General features: G+C 38.3%; 3 protein-coding genes across 3 annotated transcripts in view; 1 reads left to right on the top strand and 2 right to left on the bottom strand.

The window, feature by feature from the left end:
* Nucleotides 1–2,203, bottom strand: part of Vps16A (vacuolar protein sorting 16) — a 125,427-nt gene extending 123,224 nt beyond the window's left edge. The window contains exon 1 of the mRNA XM_071665315.1: nucleotides 2,101–2,203. Within this exon, the coding sequence (XP_071521416.1) occupies nucleotides 2,101–2,150 (50 nt within the window). The 5' untranslated portion in view covers nucleotides 2,151–2,203. The remainder of the gene's footprint in view (nucleotides 1–2,100) is intronic.
* Nucleotides 2,204–2,514: 311 nt separating this feature from the next.
* ND-MLRQ (NADH dehydrogenase (ubiquinone) MLRQ subunit) lies at nucleotides 2,515–8,628 on the top strand. Its single transcript, XM_071665713.1, has 3 exons — nucleotides 2,515–2,676; nucleotides 5,333–5,479; nucleotides 8,082–8,628. Exons 1-3 carry the CDS (start codon nucleotides 2,626–2,628, stop codon nucleotides 8,142–8,144), a joined length of 261 nt encoding a protein of 86 aa, XP_071521814.1. The 5' UTR covers nucleotides 2,515–2,625; the 3' UTR covers nucleotides 8,145–8,628.
* Nucleotides 8,629–14,080: 5,452 nt separating this feature from the next.
* LOC139750870 (protein maelstrom homolog) overlaps nucleotides 14,081–19,006 on the bottom strand; it is a 55,504-nt gene continuing 50,578 nt past the window's right edge. The window contains exons 9-10 of the mRNA XM_071665697.1: nucleotides 16,960–17,059; nucleotides 14,081–15,025 (exon numbers count right to left, since the gene is read on the bottom strand). Coding sequence (XP_071521798.1) covers nucleotides 17,004–17,059 — 56 coding nt within the window. The 3' untranslated portion in view covers nucleotides 14,081–15,025; nucleotides 16,960–17,003. The remainder of the gene's footprint in view (nucleotides 15,026–16,959; nucleotides 17,060–19,006) is intronic.

Genomic DNA, 19,006 nt, shown 5'->3' with positions numbered 1-19,006 from the left:
CAAGCATATAAAATATAAGAAAAACTTCATATTACAAAATGAATTTCCCAGAAATTCTGAATTAGAGATATATATACCATATATGCTATAATACTATCTCACTTGACAAATACCATCAATCATGAAACCATTCTGTGGTGGGCTGACTTCTCAATAGATATGCTACCAATGCTGTTGCCAAATCCTTCCTTAAACCAGCTATTAAATAGGAAGATCACACTCACACATGAAGTAATGGTCAAACACTGTTCCATACTATTCTGAAGTTGTAAAAGTTAAAGCATATTTTCATATTCTGGGTTAATTCTCAACTCTCAGTAGATTGCACGGGCCACAGGCTCAAGCTTTACGAACTGACAGGGGCCCAATGTACTACAGATGTCTCAACACCACACAGCATTGCCATGATAAAATAGGCCTAAATCCAAACAAAGAAATGCTGTAAAGGTATTAAATAAATTCAAATTCTTCATGTACTCTATTCATTCTCCTTGGCTGGTTTTCTAAATACTCTGTACGGCAAGTTTGATGTGTTTTTTGATGATACATATTCATAAGACATCACAAGCACAAACACATTTCTACACCATTTGGATGTATTTGGGGTCATGGATCAGTACTGTATCCCTTATAAAATGTGACAGTAATAACAATACTATCAAAGACAAATAATTTGATAATCTTTTAAAACATACCCTATGGTACTGGGACCTCTAGATTTATGCATATATTCTGCGAACCCTCAAGGCCATAGTCAAGGAAGGCAGTTACTCTCTTAAGCAGACTTTAAACATGGGCAAAACAGGATTATTTTAGAAGAGAACGCTTTTGAGAATGCATTTCCTGTGAAGAGAAGACTGCACCATGATTCAAAGATTATGCACAATGATTCAAAGATTATTTTGTTTTTATCAATAAACTGTACAATATGTATATTATGAATTGTACAATATGTATATCATAGTACATCCATCCCTCAATTAATGCTAAATCACTATAAGCAGTTTTTCCATTCACCAAGGAACTCACTTCTACCAGTCCCTCTTTTTGTGTGGTCAAAATTCACTATTATGCAGGTGTGTGCAGTAATAAGTGCAATAAAACTTCTGTGAGGGTTGGCAGTTGGAGTAAGTGTGGGTCCTGGGGTGAAGTATGCCAAGTTTCTGCCAGCAGGTCTGTCTCACACTGCTGTGAACATCCCATTTTTCTCTCAAAGTGTACTGGTTTGCTACACGTGATTTCTCTTTGTGCAAGGTCTCTACAGAATATAACCCGATTATAAGTGAGGTGTGAGTATTTCATATTTCCTGGTACATGTATACTTTAGTTTTTCACTGAAATAACACTCCGTAATGTTTCATCAATAATGAAATATCCTAATCCCCATTATCTGATTTACAGTGACCATTTTCAAGAACATATTCATCACGTAAATATAGATGTGACTGCTTAACTGTCTATAAGTAATTGGCCTTACATACTGCGGATGACAATGGAGTCTATATGTCAGTTGCAACTACAATTTTACCATTCTCATTTTACAATTTTAGGATTATGAAAAACTGGCTGAACCACAAACTGGCTACTGCATCTTATATTGACAGGCTGTGTAAAATTTGAATCAAAATAGGGAAACTATACAATCTTGTTAAATTAGTGACATGGAATTATCAGCTCCGAGGGAAACCAAAGTGTGCTTTTTAAATGGTCTTTTAAAGTTCAAACTTGTCTGTCCCTTTTCCATACTATATGATCCCACATTCTCCTCTAGCTCTAATATCCAGTTACGAGCTGTCAGTATACAAAATGTGCGTTCACCTTCCGTCAACTCTGAAGACAATTATATTTTACTATCTACAAAACTTACATCTATGTGATCTTCACACCGGCATGCTCAAACCTTGCCATTAAGTAGAAACAACATAACTTTTCCTTTAATACATTTCAAAATTCAAAGGGGGCGGTTCTTTTGCCCGGCTGTGTGGTCGCTTTGTCTCCATACTTTCCCCTCCGTTTACGATAAAAAAAGAGATGATGAGGCACTTTTTGTACAATCATACATTCACTCTACAGAAATAACCCGAATATGATGCCATTTACCTGTAGAACACATCGTTACCAAGTTGCGTCCAGTCGGAGATGAACGCCATGACGAGTCTTGTGTTGTTTACTGACCTGGCGAGTGTAGTGCTTTGTCAGCCTCGCCAATCATTATCTATTGTGTACATCAACTCTACCTGTATATAATGTTACATGACACTTTCCGAATAAACCATCGATATGTTTTTCAAATGAAAAATCACCTTAGGATATTCCTTAATTTCATTATACCATGGGTTATTTACGATAATACTATCACACCCTGATCCCTCATGAGTCAAACTCTTGAGATTTATATATCTTATGAAATAAATGGGATAAATTATATGAGCATATTTTAAAGGTAATTCCTACCATGTGAAATAAATGGTATATGATACAATGAAATATAATTTTGGTGAATTATTTGCGATTAGTTTCGCCCAGTTGAGACCAGCTGACTGAGCTGAGCACCACAGCAGTGCACCACTCCGCCATATTCGTCCGGTCTCCAAGGATAAGCAACGTCCACTAGAAACCTCCAGGATGCAGGGAATGCAAGGAATATCGCTTTCCAGCTTAAAAAAGCACCCCGCTGTAAGCAAAGGAACAATGACAATACCTTAGCTTTTATGTTATTACTACCAGTGTTGTGGGAGATGCAAGGTAATATAGGTCGGGGAAAGGGTAATAATGACGCAATATTGAACGCTATCCAGGTTTTTATATTGGAACTTGATCAGAATGAAGTTTCAACACACATGAACGAGAGATTAAGCTAAGCTATCGTTAAAACTTCAAGGGCATCAGATAAGTAACATAGATTTCGGGCTTGAAGTTACCATACAGTTGCTTCTCGGGAAAATTTTGTGAAAAATAGAAATCCAGGCTAATATTCCCCAATTACTTGCCCTCAGACTCAACCCCACCAAGTTGCAAGGTGGAAAGAGAGCAGGTCTGCACTGCTCTAAGCCTTCAACCTTACTAAGTGTCCATACAGGCCAATAATTTGGGACCTTTTGTTTACAGTGAGATTGTACAAGGTCTTAAAATCGTCCTTAATACCTGATGAAGATGTTTTAAGATTTTTCGTTCTGTGGATGTAGCTGGAAGTTGACTGCCTTACTGCCTAATTAACCAACCAACAGGACAGTGGGTGAAGGCAGCAATTTAGGTTAATGTGTACCCCTTACTTAACCAGATTTCATCTTTACCATCATTCAAATTCATGGCTTCACATCGTACTTCACCGTGTAAAAAGGGTTTACATGTTTTGGCTATGTATGTATGTAATTTTTTTTTTTTTAGGAAAGTTGTGCCATTGGATTCTGTACTTTTACAACTAAAATGAAATATGGGAATTTAAGTGTATCACCTTCTTGGCCCACAGTTGTAAGTCTTCACAAAGAGAAAGGGTGGTGTATTATGTTTAAGTGATGTAGATTAAAACATTGAATGTTGGCTTGGTATGCTATCTTTACATCTTGTCCAGTGTGTCAGTTGTTGTCTGTGGTTTGGTATGTTCTCTTTACATCTTGTCTAGTGTGGCAACTATCCTTTTGAGCTCCGGTAATGCTTTGGGTTTAGGCCCTTGATATAGGCAAACTGAGTGTGATTTGGATGGTAATTTAACAGTTTATCTTTGGATCAGAATTGTATAAGGATATTACGTGGGTTTGCTCAGCAGCGCTCGAGTACTTTTTAGAGAATACATTAACAGGTGCAGCTTGATTTGGTTCATTACACTATGCCCCATATTAAGGTGCAGTATTGGGGAAAAATGTAGAGCCGATTCATTTAAAAGTAGGTGAAGCACTTGGAAAAAATTGAGTAAAAGTTCAGGTATTTCCACATCATAACTAGCTTTGAGAAACGGTTCTTTACGTTTTAGGTACAGTGTGTAGTCTTTGTGGTCACAGAAATACCTCTGAAGCATGATTTGGAGCATTATATTTTATTTGAATGATAACTCTTTAGCTGCAGTGTAACAGCACCCCTAATATTCTCTGAATGTTGTAACTTCCCAGTTGATAACCAAACACATCTGGAGGCAAATTTTTTCATTCCCAATTGGTGCATGATTTTTTTTCTTAGTAGTAGATATCATTAGAAACCTAACAACAAAGATAGAAAATACCACTTATTAAAGTGAACCATAAATTATCAGTGTGATTATCATGGGGGAACTAGATTTACTTAGCAATTTTTTCAGTCAATTCTTTTAAGTAAATTTCTTGTGTTCATAGTTTTGATGAAATTTTGGCAATTTTTTCATTTTTGTGAATGTACTTGTGTATTAATGGTACTTAAATATGTAAATATAGCATATAATATTTTCATTTGTAATGTCATACATATGGAGTTAATGGTACTTGAACATGTAAATTTAGCATATAAAGATTCACATATATATGATATGTAAGTGATACATATGGAATGAGTAAAGTTGTGGATGGAAAAACCATAAAGCGTTTGTGTTGAGGTGTATGTAAACAAAACACCAACTAGGGCCTTTCTGTGTCAGCTCAGTACCGTTCCAGACCAACATAGAGGAAAATATACTGTGAATTTTCTTCAAAAACATATGAAACAAAGTTATGATGTGGAGGGAAAATTTTTTTACGGGATGAACATCTTTTCTGGTGAATGCTGCAGGTCAAAGTTTAAATAAGACAACAGTAATGTATCCATGAAAGGGTAGGGGTTGATTAAAGTAAAAGTAGGTAATGCTCTGGTGAAAATGCACAGAACCTATGAAAACATCACTTAATCTTTGCAGTAGTCATATTAATTTTAACTTGATCACCATATACAAGTCACACTTATGAAAGATATTGCCAGCATGCTGTAGGATGGAAACAAAACAAACAACCTTGTGCAATCCTCAACAGATAACTAATGTAATGTTATATTTCTGATGTTTTATCAGCCACTAGGTGAGGTTAATTGAGGTTTTTCCACAGGTTATTTTTCCAGTATATTGCCTACTTTTACATTGATGTCTCCTAAATATATATATTCACAATCTTCTCCATTGCCCAGAGAGCTCTTTAAGCCATATCACACTATGGTTCATTGCATCCCATGGTTTAGAAAGTTTCAGACTGCATTGTAAGAATTCTTACAAAGCTTAAGAGTGTAGAATTCTTGTGGTGTTTCATTCTGTTGGTGATGAAATACTGTCACAGATTTAGAGTGTAAAGTATTGGGCTTTTAATGAGGCATTATTAATAATCACCCTTTCACTTTACAGCTCATCCCATTGTATGTGTGTCTTGGTGCTGGTGCAGTTATGGCCTTCGGCTACACTCTCCGTTTGGCTGTGAAAAATCCAGATGTGACTTGGAACCGAGTTACCAACCCAGAGCCTCAGCAGGAGTATGCTGAAAAACAATATAAAGTAAGTCATATATGCATGTGACAGTGTTGAACAAAGAATGTACATTGTGCTTGCTTAAGTGTGAAATTCATATACTTATTCCATTTTTCCAAAAAGCAAACTGTTGTATATAAATATTAATGACCTTTATTTGTTCATTGTGATCGATATTTTTTGAATTTAAATATATGGTAGGACATAATAGTAATTAGGAAACATGTTTGCTTTCAATAGCAAGCCTCCCCATATTCTTACCCCTCTGCTAGCTTGCAGCATTGGGGACAACGATTTGCCTTAAGCAATTGTCAAAAAACATTTATATGTGCACTTGATCTGCTGTAAGTAAATGGAAAAGCAGTTAAGTGATAATTGATTGATTTACTTACTATTTCAAATTTCCATATCAGGATATGATTGATTGCCAAGAAGTATTTGTAAAATTTGATGAATTTCATTTCATTTAATACAAAGTTTGTACCTTTTCTGCATGGAGCATGACAACATGATCACAATTGAAATATTAGCTCAACATACTATCATTTTTCCACCATATATTTTCTTAAGATGTATATGAAGGTGTGTGTTTGTGGAATTACCAATTTGCATGGAACAGGAAAGGAGTTTCGCACACATGGGACCCCGTTTCTTGAAGTTTCTTTACTATCAGTCAGCTTCTTAATCTTCTGTTGACTGCCAGCATTCATGATTGCATCACTTTACATGTTTGAGGCTTCCACCAAACTGCTACTGAAGCAGTACTTTCCTACATCCTTTCTAGCAGTTTGCTATATCATCATTTATCTCTGTCATTGCATCTTGTGGAGAACTGATTCAGCTCTAGCTATTTTCTCAAAAGAAGGCTTTAAAGATACAGAGGTCCCTTGGCACCTGCTGGGTTATGTTTTTGGAAGACCCTGTAATTTACTGGGGTTTTTAAGGGACTGGGGTAATGGAAAAGAGAGGAAAGGTTGAATTAGGGAAGTTATCGGAGATATTTATGCTAACGACCAGAAAGATTTGTCAAATCATTGCACTTTCTTTTACAAAGGTATGCTAGAGTGTGTGAAGAACAGTGACCATTAAGAAACATGCCCTAAGTTTTGTAAAGAACACTTCAGAATTAGAAATTAACATGTTTCAGATTCCTAAAAAATAACCTCTTTATTCAACAGAATTATAAAGGAATGATATATAGAATTATTCTGAAAAATATTATAGAGTGATGGCATCCAACCTCTTGCCCTGTACACACTTTCTTATACACGAACACTTGCCAATACATAACTCTCACAACTTTGTGTAATTTTAAAATTTTTCTTACTTTGCAGTCTCTGTGATGTATGGCTGTACAACCATTACAGAACTCTTTAGCACTGATTCACAGTGGCATCACCAGTTGAGATGGGTTGGGCAGATCTCAGAGCCCACTTGACAGTCATCACAGGACTGTGATTCATCTCACTTAGCTACAGGTTTTAGACCTGGCTCTTTTATTTTATTCATTTCTACAACATTTCTGGTCTTAATTCTAACCCTCCCATTGTTGAACACCATCTGATCTCCCCTGATCTTTTTCTTTTTGAAATGCAACTGTTTGAGGCTTCTTATCTACTTCACTGCTGTATCTCCAGCAACAGTCTCTATCATTGTTTCTACTCCAAGGGTGGAGTTTGTGCCTGCTGTAGTACAAAAACACCTGTTGTTTGCCTCTTGGATCTGGTCACCAAACTTTGATACCATCTGGTTCTGAATCTCTCTACCTTCTGTTACTTTGCTTTTGTTCATTCCCATAATTTGACACAATTCATACTGTAGCTTACCCTTTTGTTTTTAATATCATTATGTAAAGCTTTGCACTGTTTGATATTGAAAATTCATTTGCTACCCATGAGCCCAATCCAGTTTTTGTCCATGTCAGTTTGAAGATGCAGGATCGCTGTATATCTCGGTAAAGTTTTATACTATGAGAGAACAGGCTTGGAAAAATGACTTGCCAGAATTTGAAGTCAATAGTAATTCCTGTTTTGTAGGTGAATCGTTTTTGTTAGAGTTATGCCATTGTCACCTTTCACATCAGGTGCCAGTTGGACAGACAAGACTCTACACTGATGGGACAGTTGTTGTGGTGTGTAAGGGTGTTGTGGAGAGATGGGAATAGATGTATAGGAGAGGAAGGCATTACAAAGGAGAAAGTAAGAGATGTGTATAAAACTATTAGTTTTTCTTTCTGAATGCGTTGACCATGTGGGAGAGGAAGAGTGAGGTGTGAGAGAAGAGAGTTTATAAAACTATTATGATAATGTTACATGATAGAGTACTTTAAGCATTTTCTTAAAAGTTGAAGAAATGTAGAAATTTGGGGGTTATGAAAATGACTCTATTACCAGTTATTTTACATTTATTACACAGTTTCTTTCATAGTGGTATGTTTATGAAAATGGTGATATTCTGACATGTTTGATTTAAAGGCATTAATGCTATCATAATGGACTTTGTATAGGGTGAATATTTATTGGCTTCAGTTTCAGATTATTTTTCTGCATATTTTAACTATAATTTCAATTCCAAAGCTGATATTATAGTTAGCGAGCCTGTATGTAAAAATTTTTTTCTTTCTTTCCAGTTTTACTCACCAGTTCGAGATTATTCAACATACAGGGCCCCAGTACCCAAGTACCAAGATTAAATTTTTTGATGTAGGCCAGTCACGGTTATAAGTACTACAATTTAACATCTTCAGTTGTACTTAGTTGTTCAGCAACTATTGTTGTAGTTTTCAGTTGATTAAAAGTGGGTGTTGAGTTTATATAATACCAACAAAATTTGAGCATGTAAGTGGAAGACCTTAATAACTTCCTAAATGAGATTGGTTTTAAAAATGGTTTTAAAACTGGTGTAGTTACTTGGGGACATTATGGAATTTCCATATTTATGGAAATACTACTGTGACATTTGGACAATAATTAATATTAACTCATATCTTACTGCAATGTGAACAGACAATAATTACTGAAGTGTATTTATATGATGCATGTTTTAAGAAACCTTATGTAGGTTGTTGAAGTTTGTTACTCCAGTAGATTTCATTCAGGTGCTCCTGGAGTTGCAGGTTTCAATCTTTTCTGTACAGTTCTGTAAATCTAACTTGAAAATTAAAAATGTATTCCAAGTTTACAGCTTTTTAATTCAACTTGCCTATCTATGACTGATGGAAAATCATTAGCTGTTTTAACAGTTACAGTCATTAGTAGCATATGTCCATTTAAAATAATTTTCATATATGTAATAAGTGCAAACTTCTGGAAGAATATGAATATTGTTGTTAGAGGGTAATCGTATGAGAAAAACATGAGAACAAAAGGAAGTAAGTGAAGTCAGTTGTAAGGGACCCCGGTGATTGAGAGAGTAGTGGCATGCACAGAGTATCAGAGTGGAGGGGAACAATGTGGTTACAAGAGTAGGTGGGGATATGCAGATCAGGTGGTTTGCTTTGGAGAATTTGAGAAATACTTAAACAGAATGGTTTGTAAATGGCATATATGTATGTGGAGAGAGCACAAGATAAAGTTGAAAAAGATGTCTAATGGAAGATGTTATGAATACTTGTGCAAAGAAAGAAATTGGAAGTAGGGAGCTTTTTCTGTCAAGAGAGCTAGGCATGTGTGGCAGTAGGGACAGAATAGTTTCAAATGAAGGTGGGTCTGCATCAGGGGTATGGAATGTCTCATGGCTGTTTAACATGTCTTGAATGAGATGGCGAGAGAGGTGAAAACAAGGGCTTAGAGGAGAGGGGCTGGTCTGTAGTCTGTCACGGGTGTGAGGTTATGGGTTGCTGATGATATGGCACTGGTAGCAGATTCGAGTGAAAAACTGTTTAAGCTGGTTTTGAGTTAAATGCATGTAAAATCGAAAGTAAATGCGAATTACATCAAGGTTATTGTGTTGTTACATATACAAAGCCCCCTTAAAAGCAGAAAAATGAAGAGCAAAGCAAAGGCTCTCTACCCCCTCCAGCACTTGCCAGACAGAACACAGGTAGAGAAAAATAACTTGCAGGATTAATAAGCCTGAAGAAAATTTTCTTATGAAAGTAATACAGAAGAGAGAACATGAATATGTCAAGCATCCTAGCCCCATTGACATGCGTCCCTTCACAGGATAATTGAGCTCTAGCCTCTCGACTTGCCATGCCTATATTTTTCCTGATGTTGAAGGATAATGAAATAATTTTAATTTACTCCCTCAGAGCAGGTGAAATGGGTCAATCAATGTCGGTATGCTACTGCAACATGTCCAGAGAATCACTTCAGAGGTTGAGAAGGAAGCATGATATATCACCAAAGAGTGACAGGTTATGATCAGGCCTAATTTCGAAGACAGGTGTTGCTTTGAACATCTGGGAGCTTATTCCACACATCAATAATGTTGTTGGTAAAGAAGTATTTCATACAATCCAAGTAATTTGGTGGCCTTTAATGCTGACACAATATCGATGTTAAATTCTTTATTATGAAACATTCTATTAATTTTCCCTGGAGGCACCTCTTGCTTAGGGAGAACAAGAGTTAATTCTCACAGTCTCTCCTCATATGGTCTGTGATGCAAGGAAGGAATCAATGTAGTTGCTCTTTGCTGCCCTGCTTCCAAATGAAGAATATCCTTGCTGAAGTTGGGGGCCTAAAATTATCTTGCATATTCTATGTGTAGTTTAACTAGACTTAAGTATAGTGGCAATATCACATCCTTGCTTTTGTACTTAAGGTTTCTGTTAAAAAAAAAATCCTAAAATCCCATTTGCTTTCTTGCAATGCTGGGAGAGCTTGAAGTTATTGGAGACAGTGACCCTTAGAAATCACACAAGGAGTGTCCTTTATCTTGTGGCCCAACAGTTCATAATTTTTGTTTAGGGTTCTAACTTCTAACAACTGACATTTATTGATGTTAAATGGCATTTACCATTCACTGGACCATTCAGCAATTTTATCTAGATCCTCATATTATCTTGTCCTATCTTTTTAAGTTAATATGGCATTGCTGACTGTTGTGTCATCTGCAAATTTGGACATTAAGTTATTTAGCCGACCGACAATATCGTTAATATAAATGATGAAAAGTATAGTCAAGTACAGATCCCCGAGGTTCTCCACTAGTAACGGGTGACCACAGTGATATTTCCCATTCATTACAACTCTGCTAGCTATCACATGACTAGGCTTCTATCTAGGTCCCTAAAGAACGGGTAAAACCCAAGGCTCTTACCTTGTGCATCAATTTAGAGAGGAGGACTTTGTCGAATCCTTTCTGGAAATCCGAAAATGTTATATCAATTGCTTTTGTCTTGTCATGGGTACTGAATATTTTTTTTATAAAATTCAAGGTGGTTTGCAAGACGTGATCTGTGCCTTCTAAAACACTGTGTATCAGAAAGACTATGAATTTCTCTTAATGACTGACTCCATAAGTTTACATACACTTGATGTAAGGCTAATTAGACAGTAGTTACCGGCCAATTTGCATCATCCCCTTTGGTATGTAGGAGTGACGTCTGCCAGTCTCCAGTCCTGTGGCATTATTCCATCCTTGAGAGATTTATTGAAGATATGGGTTAATGGTCCAGTAACTTTGACATTTTTAATCATTTATGGATAGAAACAATCAAGACCTGGGCTTTTATCAGTCTCCAACTTGTCCGAGTAAGTACTTCTCTGTGAAAGTAAATTCTTTTATCATGAGAGTGCCTTTCATCAAAGTCCGTGTCACTGTCTTCTACCATAAAAATAAAACTAAAAAAGAACTTCAGGGTTGTTGCTTTGCTTTTATCATCTACAATGGGCTCCCCATCCTCGTTTACCAAGTATCCCATTCCACTCATGTTTTCTATTAATACCTATAAAATTTTATAGGACTTCAAGTACTCTCTCCTGCAATACACACATTGTTCTCTCTCTAGGCTTCTTTGATAAGGGCTTTCACTTGTCGTCTGGTTGTTATATTGCATCGCAACATTTGTGCCTGTCATTTCTTAAACTTATAGTGTATTTCTGCACCATATAGCTGTTGCACTTGGTTTAATCATTTCTGTCATGCTTTGGAATAAATGTGGCTTGATGGTGCATAAACTAATGCTTGAAACTGTCCCATTATTCCTCAAGGTATGAAACATGGGCAAAACTTAGTGTTAATCTTTAAAGCCTGCCCTTTTAAAGTTAGGGGTAATAGTGCTGGTCATTGGCGAGTCAGTTTTGGTACTTATGTCGAGCCTAGCCATGTTATAGTCACAAATGATCTACATGGGTATTAGTTAAGAACAACTGGAATGCAAGAACTAAATCAGGTAGATTAGCTTCCCTCATCAGCTTCTCAGGGGTTTGGGGGATGAAATTGTCAAAGTTGATAAATCTAGCAGATTCACTTTCTACACCCAAGATAGTTTGCCACTTGATTTCTGGGAGAATTTTTATCTTTTATTGCTCGTAAACGAGTGCCAATATCTGCTGGCTTACTAAGACTTCTATTGATGATGTTGACGTAAAGTTTGGAAGATTCTATGCTAATCTGCACAGACGTGTTCAAAAGCAGCTGATGTAGTCTGAATTTTGATGGGAGATAAGATTTTACATATAGTGCAGTTCCAACTCCTTGACTGTTCCTAACAAATAATTTTTAGCCTGGTCGATTGTACTCGCTAATCATATCATTGGTTTTTGTGTTCAGAAATGTTTGTTAAACCAGTGACATGTTCAGGGTTTACTAAACAAAGCAGTTCAACTACTTGTTTTGATGGATCTTATATTCATGCAAGTCCATCTAATTTCTTTGAGTGATTTCTCTAAAAGACTGATGGTATGAATTGGTGACTGGCTATTTTTAGACCAAGTTGTGACAAGTCCCCATGACTTGCATCCCTGATGTCACTGTCTGATAGGGTGGGAAGGGATTCCATCTGACCATCCTGTGTGACTGGTAATATGACATGACCTGACCTCAACCACCTATTGGCCCTTTGCATGTGGATGGGGGAACTCGAGAAATTCACATGCATGGGAAAGGACAGGGCAACGAGTGGAACCATGATAAAGTAAATAACACATGGGTGGATGACAGAAAGAGGGAAGGGAGATGTCCTGGGCATGTTGAATATATATATGGCAGGAGAGTACCCTGTCTTTGAGAACAAAGATGGGTATGTTTAATTGTATAGTAGTCTCTATGTTGCTGAATGATAGCGAGGTGGGAGCCCTAGATGACATGGTATCCAAGAGGGTGGATGCATCAGAAATGAAAAGGTTGGCAACACATGAAGTAAAAACGGATGATCGAGTAAAGACTGATATGGTAATGAAGAGGAAAAATAAAGAGTATACACGAGAGGGATGAAGAGGGCTTGCTAAAATGGTTAAATGTGGGAAATGGTTGACAAAAAGGCTAACTGTCAGAAGTGGAGGGGACTGGGAGACCAAATTGGAGATTGAAGGATTGATTGAGAGGTTATGAAGGGTCAGAGTCTAAACATGCGGAGGGATTTGAAGAGTGCATGGGGGAGAGTGATGAGCAATGTGGCATACAGTTGGCTGATCAGGGTATAAAAAGTGACTGGAGGAAACCACCGAGATGTCTCTGGGGCCTGCTTGTGGGTAAGGGTTCTGGTTTAGGTGCACTTTCATTTCTTCAACATCGATAAAATGTATCAATAGTAAGATCAGTGTCGAGTTGTCACTGTGCATGCTTTTTATTTATTTTACCAACACCAAAGTATACATATTTTATATTATCATACTTAACCACTGTTTCCCCGTGCAAGGAAACAGACGAAGAATGTCCCAACCACCCACATACACATATATAAACCAATGCCTATATATGCATATACATATGCATATATACAGGCATATATAGGGAATGTGAAGCATCTGGGGTAAACCATGGAAAGTTTTACAAGGCCTGGATGTGGAAAGGGAGCTGTGGTTTTGGTGCATTATACATGACAGCTCGAGAGTGAACGTGAATGAATGTGGCCTTTGTTGTCTTTTCCTAGCGCTACCTCGCGCGCATGCAGGGGGGTTGTCATTTCATGTGTGGCGGGGTGGCAACAGGAATGAATAAAGGCAGCAAGTATGAATTATGTGCGTGTGTATAAATGTATATGTCTGTATATATATGTATATGTTGAAATGTATAGGTATGTATGTGTGTGTGGACGTGTATGTACATACATGTGTATGTGGGTGGGTTGGGCCATTCTTTCGTCTGTTTCCTTGTGCTACCTCACTAACACAGGACTCGGTAACAAAGTATAATATAAAATACATATATCAGTTCAATAAACTACCCAAGAACTACATGTGGCATATCATCTGCTATTTCACCAACCCTAGGCCTTTTGGATTTTCTATCCAACACCTTTGGTCTTTCCTTGTTAAGATTATATATCCTGATCAAAGTATCTTTCTGTTCATACACCTATGATGGCATTACTTAATATTCTTCATTATCATTAAATGCACTTGCGATTCCATTTCTCCAAACCTCAGCAATTACAAACTCTCCATACATACCATCTTATTCTAATTTCAATAAATCTCATGTTATTAATTATCTTAGATGCTTGAATCAAACACAACATCTAAGAAATGTTTAATAAATGTTTACAGTGAATCATTGTAAAATATCATAAAAATTGCTTGATTTATCTATGATCTACAATACATTATCTTAAAACTAACAAGTGTAAAATAAGATTTGCCTGGTATTCATTCCTAGTAAATTTATTGGTTGCCATTTTCATATGAGCAACCATTGCGAAGCAGTTTGTGGTTAATGCTCTATGCATCAACACCTACAGAAAATGCATCTCTACAGGAACTTGTACTTTATAATTCTAACTGGGAACTTGTACTTTATAATTCTAACTGGGTACATTAAAATATAGTTATAGCTAAACAAAAACACTATGAATCCTTTCATTATTTTACTCTAAAATCATTCAGTAAGAACAGCTGCATATTCAACCAACAAAAATAATTGTTAGTAATACCTTTGAATATTCTACCAAATTTCAAAGCTATTCAATCATCAGTAATAGGTATTTAATGATTAAAAAAACTTTACAGGCAACACCATGAAAAATATGCCATTTCTGGTTTACTCCAAGGTTAAATAAAAAAAAAAAAAAAACATTCTTTGAACATGACTTGTTAGGAGCACTTACAACTTTCTTTAAAGGCTACTGGGATATCAGCAAAATAAAATAGGGGGGATATTATTTTACTCAACACCTAACAATATGGAATCTACTGTGGCGCTGTATCAACACAAACAAAAAATTCTGTGTCCTTGAAGATCAATGCTAAGAGCACTTAGAACTAATAAAAACTGTTGCTAGAACAAAAGCTACTTAATATCTGATGAAAGAACAACCCGAACTTTCACCTAAAAACTCACAGGATGCTTCAAGTCCCCTTTTCTCAAGATATTTCAATCTATCCTTTGAAATCTCTTCACTGTATACACACATACAAGGTCCAATGGTTTTTTCTTTGGCTTTGACCACCGGAGACCGACTACAACCTGAGAATAAATGCAAGTGGTAACATTAATGTGAAGTAAATGTCTACCATCCATGAACTTCTTTGGTGCGGGATTTTCTTCAAAGTCCTATAGATTTATGACTGACCTACAGTTCACCATGCACACCAGCAGTTATCTCCAATAGAATGGAAAGGACAAAAGTTTGAGGTTATAACAAAGACATCCCTAGGGTATGGGAGAAAGAATTCTACCTTAATATTCTGTGTCATAAAAGGCAACTAAAGGGGGCAAGAGCAGGTGGTAAAAAATTCGAAGGCAAGTAATATGGCTGCTGAGGGTATATTTAGGGTGCATGGGTTATTCAGCGCCATGAATGAAAAAGGCAAAGAGCTAGTGAAGTTGGGTTCCAAAAAAGGGGCTGGTGATTGGTTATTGGTGGTTTAAAAATAAAGGGGGGGAGCAGCAGCAGCAATGGGAATTACTAGATTACATATTAATTGATAGGCATGCAAGAGGGAGACTTTTGTATGTGTATGAGCTAAGATAGGCAGATGCTATTTCATGCATGGTGCGGTGGCAACGGAAATGGATGAAGTTAAGCAAGTTTGAATATGCATATGTGTATATATGTATACGTCTGTGTATGTATATACTGAAATGTATAGGTATGTATATGTGCATGTGTGAGCGTTTATGTATATACATGTGTATGTGGGTGGGTTGAGCCATTTTTAGTCCGTTTCCTTGCGCTACCTCACTAACGTGAGACAACGACTAAGTATAATTGACAAAAACGAGAAGTGGGAGACCAAATTGGAGGTGGAAAGATGGAGTGATAAAGATTTTGAGTGATCGGGGCCAGAACATGCAGGAGGGTGAAAGGTGTGCAAGGAATAGAGTGAATTGGAACGATGTGGTATACCGGGGTCAACGTGCTGTCAATGGATTGAACCAGGGCATGTGAAGCGTCTGGGGTAAACCATGGAAAGTTCTGTGGGGCCTGGATGTGGAAAGGGAGCTGTGGTTTTGGTGCATTATTACATGACAGCTAGAGACTGAGTGTGAATGATTGGGGCCTTTGTTGTCTTTTCCTAGCGCTACCTCGCACACATGAGGGGGGAGGGGGGTTGTTATTCAATGTGCGGCAAGGTGGCGATGGGAATAAATAAAGGCAGAAAGTATGAATCATGTACATGTGTACATATGTATATGTCTGTGTGTGTATATATATGTGTACATTGAGATGTATAGGTATGTATATTTGCATGTGTGGACGTGTATGTATATACATGTGTATGTGGGTGGGTTGGGCCATTCTTTCGTCTGTTTCCTTGCGCTACCTTGCTAATGCGGGAGACAGCGACAAAGCAAAATAAAATAAATAAATAAATATATGTGTATGTGAAGGGTTGGGCCATTCTTAGTCTGTTTTCTTGCGCTACCTCGCTGATGCTGGAAACAATGATCAAGTATAATAATTTTTTCATACATTCGCCATTTCACACAGTGAGGTAGCGTTAAAAACAGAGAACAGAGCCTTGAACGGAATATCCTCACTTGGCCCCCTTCTCTGTTCCTTCTTTTGGAAAAATTAAAAATGGAAGGGAAGGATTTCTGGACCCCTTCTCCCTTCCCTTTTAGTTGCCGTCTGACATGCAGGGAATATGTGGGATGTCTCCTTTCTCCCCGATAGTATAAGAGTGGATGGGTCATTGTTCATCTGTTTCCTGGCCCCACCTCGCTGTTGCAGGAAACAGCTATCAGGTATAATAATTTTTCACACATATTTGCCATTTCCCACATTTGCGAAATAGCATTAAGAACAACAGAGGACCAAACCTTAGAAGGAATATCCTCACTTGGCCCCCTTCTCTGTTCCTCCTTTTGGAAAATTAAAAAACAGGAAAGAATAGTTCCAAACTGAATACAGGCTGGATTACATACAAAAATGATTGAAGAATTATCAATCTTACCAACTCCAGGGAATCCAAGGCGAGGCTCAACATTTAGCTTGAATCTACTTCCTAATCCGCCGGGTCATGAGTGGTCTACTGTAAGATCTACCATCTGCATCTGTCTCGGAGAAAAATTATTAATAGGACTATCAAAATAAATACATAAATACAATGTTTCGTAGTAAATGAAGGACAAACATCTAGGGCTCTATCTCATTCTTGAGAATCATACAATCCCTTAAACTTTCTGCATTTACATATTCCTCACAATCCATTCATTTAATAATCTATCACTAGAGAAGTCATATTCCATAGCATTTTGATTTCATACAAGATATTTTTATTGTCCTCTCACTGATTGTCCTTTGTTATTCCTAAAGCACTTCTCATTACCGGGAATCTCTGAACTATTTTGAAACTAAAGTTATCCATGTCTCCCTCCTCCTCTTAAACATTGGCAAATTATGGGATGCCATCCTCTCCCAATAACTGTTCCTATATTCCATGTTCAATTCTCCTTAAAGCCTCACCCTCACATGGGCTGCTGACATACTCTACAAACATTTAATCTTGTCACTTGACAGTGAACCCAACTTATTCTTCGTAATTCTAGATCTTCCTGTGGTGAGCACTACGCACTATCCCTGCTTTTAGGAAAAATGTTAGGAGCAATAGATGGTAGTAAGTAGTGCATTAGGCAGGAGTATTAGGTAGAAACATTAATCAATCCAACTGAACCCAAGGGCTACAGGCCAATCACCATCTCTTGTGCCGTGGTCTGCCTGCTCCATAAAATCCTGAGCAGCCGCATCTCGAGCCTCGTCCAAATCAATGGAGCTCAAAAGGCATTCGTCCCAGAGGACGGATGCTTTAAGAACCTCACAATCTTGGATGCGATCGTCGGTCGTGCGTGGGCACACGCCCACAGTGTGCACCTGGCATTCCTCAACATGGCCAAAGCATTTGATAGGGTTAATCATAGCACTATCGAGTGGGCCATGTCAGGAAAGGGCATTCCAGCCCCCGTCAGGGCATATATGTCGACATATGACCGAACCTTCACTAACATCGAAGGCAGCGACGAGATGTCGGAGAAAATAAACATGACTCGTGGGGTCAAGCAGGGTGACCCATTATCACCAATTCTCTTCTACCTTGTGATTGACGAGGGAATTGCAAGGGTGAAGGAGACTGGTGTAGGGGTTAGGTTTGATGACCAGAAGATGTCAGCATTGGCGTTTGCCGATGATTTGGTTCTGGTAGCGCAGACGCCCCACTGGCTTGCAGCAGGCAATGAACGTGATGGCCGAGAGCCTCGTGGGGGTGGGCTTCAAGTCAACCCAGGGAAATGTCGTACCCTCAGCATGGAGGTCAATGGCAAGCGTAAGACTTGGTACGTCAATTAAAATAGGACGTTCCAAGTCTTGGGCAGTGCTGTCGGATCCATGAGTGCTGAGGACGAATATAAGTACCTCGGCATTCTTGTCGGAGCTGGGGGCTGGTGAAAGTCCTACAGTGCCCTGCTAGAAGAGGGGCCCCGTAACATCACTAGAGCCCCTTTAAAACCTCAACAGCGGATTGCATTGCTTGTGGGACATCTGGTTCCCAAGCTCATGCATCGACTGGTGTTGGGGGAAGTGTACAAGACAATTAGCACACATGGACAGGCAAGTGCAAGTGGCGGTTTGCCGCTGGCTGCGCCTAGCCCATGTCGTGCCTTGTGCATACTTCCACTCAGCAGCTGGAGATGGTGGACTGGGTATCCCGTACTTCTGTCTCGACTGTCCACCTGAATAAACAAGCGCAGTTCGAAAAATTACTCACCTCGACCGACCCGGCGATTCAGGCGGCTGTCTGGGATCCTGCAGTGATGAGCAAGCTGCAGTGCTGGACTGGACCCGCATGCATTGCCGGTCGACAGGCAGGTAATAAAACCGAAGGTCAACACGTATGGAGGGCCAACCTGGTCAGCACCGTCAACGATGCGGCTCTCGCTCCATCTGCTGCTGTGCCTCAGGTTAGCAGATGGGTGAATAGCAGGAACCATTTCCTGTCCAGTTCTGAT

Source organism: Panulirus ornatus, chromosome 1, assembly GCF_036320965.1.
Source record: "Panulirus ornatus isolate Po-2019 chromosome 1, ASM3632096v1, whole genome shotgun sequence".
In the NCBI taxonomy this organism is placed as follows: Eukaryota; Metazoa; Arthropoda; class Malacostraca; order Decapoda; family Palinuridae; genus Panulirus; species Panulirus ornatus.
This window is presented reverse-complemented; position numbering and strand designations above follow the sequence as displayed.

Coding starts and splice junctions, on each gene's coding strand:
- ND-MLRQ (XM_071665713.1), top strand. CDS start 2,626: ATGCAGGGAATGCAAGGAATATCGCTTTCCAGCTTAAAAAAGCACCCC. Junction 2,677..5,332: donor GCTTAAAAAAGCACCCCGCT/GTAAGCAAAGGA, acceptor TTCACTTTACAG/CTCATCCCATTGTATGTGTG. Junction 5,480..8,081: donor ATGCTGAAAAACAATATAAA/GTAAGTCATATA, acceptor CTTTCTTTCCAG/TTTTACTCACCAGTTCGAGA.